Here is a 2439-nt window from a genome sequence, read left to right as displayed (position 1 = left end):
CCTTGACATGGATACGGACAATGAAAATTGTACAGTCATTGCCACGGGCGCGCACGCACGCACGCACGCACACACACACACACACACACACACACACACACACACACACACACACACACACACACACACACACAAACACAAACACGATCCCGGAAAAACACGATCACGAAAAAACACGATCACGAAAAAACACGAACAGAAACACCGGTACAGTCACGGGTACAGGCAAAACACAGACACAATTACAAGCACATACACAAACACGAATACGAACACGGTCACTGGCATAATTAAATTCCAACACGGGCACGGACACAAGTACGAAAACAGGTGCGAACACAATCGCTGTCACAAACATGATTATGGTCACGAGCACAGTCACGAACTCAAACACGGTCATAGTCACGGTTACGGTCATGGGTACAGACATGGTCTCGGGGAATGGGTATGGACACGGACACGGGCACGGACACGGGCACGAACACGGACACGGACACGGGCACGGACACGGGCACGGACGCGGGCACGAACGCGGTCACAAGCAGGGCCACGGTAACGAGCACGAACACAAACATGGACACAAAAACGGACACGGATATATGCACGGGCACGGTCACAGACGGACACACACACACACACACACACACACACACACACACACACACACACACACACACACACACACACACACACACACACACACACACACACACACCAGACAGCTGACAAAACAGACAGACAGATCTTGAAATGACTTCGGGAGACTACATGTGTACGATTTTGAATGGGGTCGCTCAACGGAGGTTCACGTAGTTATTACTAGTCTAGAATCAAAAAGCCAGTCGTTTCACGTGACCTGGAAGTCCGTAATACGAACCCAAACTATTTTTAGAATTTGATTAGTTCACGTGATGTAATTAGCGCGCTTTAATCGCGTAACTAGGTGTGGCTTCTTGTACTCTCTTGCGCCGTTACTCTCTCCTTCTTTCCATTTTCAATGGGTCGTGCAGACGAAAGTGAGGTCAGTTTGTGGGTCAAGTACACCATCTTCTTCTTCAACCTGTTTTTTTGGTTGGTGGGCGGTGCTCTACTCGGCGTTGGCCTATGGGCTCGCTTTGACAAAGGCTGGGAATCCGTAGGCTCTCTAACTACCGATCCAGCCATCGTTCTTATCGTAATTGGATGCGTGACGTTTATAGTCGGATTCTGTGGTTGTTTGGGCGCCCTCCGAGAGAACACCTGCCTTCTCAAGTTGTTTGCCTGGTCGCTTGGCATCATCTTTCTTTTGATGGTCGTTGGAGCTATATTGGTGTTCGTTTTCCGTGATGACGTACAGAATTTCGTCAAAGATCAAGTGAAGAAGAGCATTGAAAGGTACAGGGACGATGCAGACTTGAAGAACTTTATAGATTTCGTTCAGGAGCAGTTTGACTGTTGCGGATCCACGGAACCTCAGGATTGGACGACACTTAATAAATACTTTAACTGCACTGATCCTGTGCCGCCTGATTTGCCTGAAGCGTGTGGTGTCCCGTTTTCTTGCTGCATGACGTTAGAAGAGAGAGTCAACAGTCAGTGTGGATATGGATTGTATGGACGAAACCCTGTTGCTGCACCCAGTACTCGCATTTGGACGGAGGGCTGTTATGATGCTGTTAAAGCGTTTGCTGAAAAAAATCTTTTAGCCGTTGGGATTGTTGTGCTGGTTATCGCTCTAGTAATGGTCATGGGCATGGCATGTGCTGGAAATCTTATTTCGCAGATCAAGAAGCAAGCTGGAGCTATTTAAATTAATGATTTGTAACTTTTGGGTGCATAGTGTTAGTAAGCTTGGTTATCGCATGAAGTAACTTTCAGTATTGGTGTGGCTACTACTTTGTGTTATGGTATATATATATAAGTAATTGTTGACTATTAGTTATGATTAGAGTATTTTTAATCTTCATATCGTATGGCTGTAAGAGTGTGACTTTGCAATTATCTTGATAATAATAATTTGTCAATTTGCGGCAAATGATCAGAAGCAGCACATGTTGAAAATTCTCGAGTTGAGGTCTGTGTATGTCTATACTCACACTGCAAGTAAAATCTAACAGTAGTTTACAACGTAACCAGGCATACATAGTATACTTCTAGTATGCTTGTGCAATTTATTTAGTAGTAGATCCAAGGTGGTGGCTCTCATGGACTGTTGCGGGCACCATCGCGAGGAAGGACAGGAATGCGAGGACTTTCTGCAATACCGCCTAAACGGCGGACTTCAACTGATTGCTGTCAGTCTCTCTTTGCTTCATCTACCTACGCCGTTCTGTTTTTGGTGTACGATTCTGTGCATAGCAGTCTGCTGTCTGACTTGCAAAGGTTTGTTGCAGCGTCTTAGGCAGTTTGCTAGACGATAATACCTTTGAAACTTTGATTCACTATTTGGCAGATCCGAAA

The 2439-nt window shown here is 45.8% G+C and overlaps 1 protein-coding gene across 1 annotated transcript; it reads left to right on the top strand.

Annotated features, from left to right (window-relative positions):
* The first annotated feature begins 938 nt into the window (after positions 1 to 938).
* LOC134183069 (tetraspanin-33-like) lies at positions 939 to 2014 on the top strand. Its single transcript, XM_062650515.1, has one exon. It carries the CDS (start codon positions 998 to 1000, stop codon positions 1787 to 1789), a length of 792 nt encoding a protein of 263 aa, XP_062506499.1. The 5' UTR covers positions 939 to 997; the 3' UTR covers positions 1790 to 2014.
* Positions 2015 to 2439: the final 425 nt, after the last annotated feature.

This window comes from Corticium candelabrum, chromosome 8, assembly GCF_963422355.1.
Source record: "Corticium candelabrum chromosome 8, ooCorCand1.1, whole genome shotgun sequence".
Classification (NCBI taxonomy): Eukaryota; Metazoa; Porifera; class Homoscleromorpha; order Homosclerophorida; family Plakinidae; genus Corticium; species Corticium candelabrum.
This window is presented reverse-complemented; position numbering and strand designations above follow the sequence as displayed.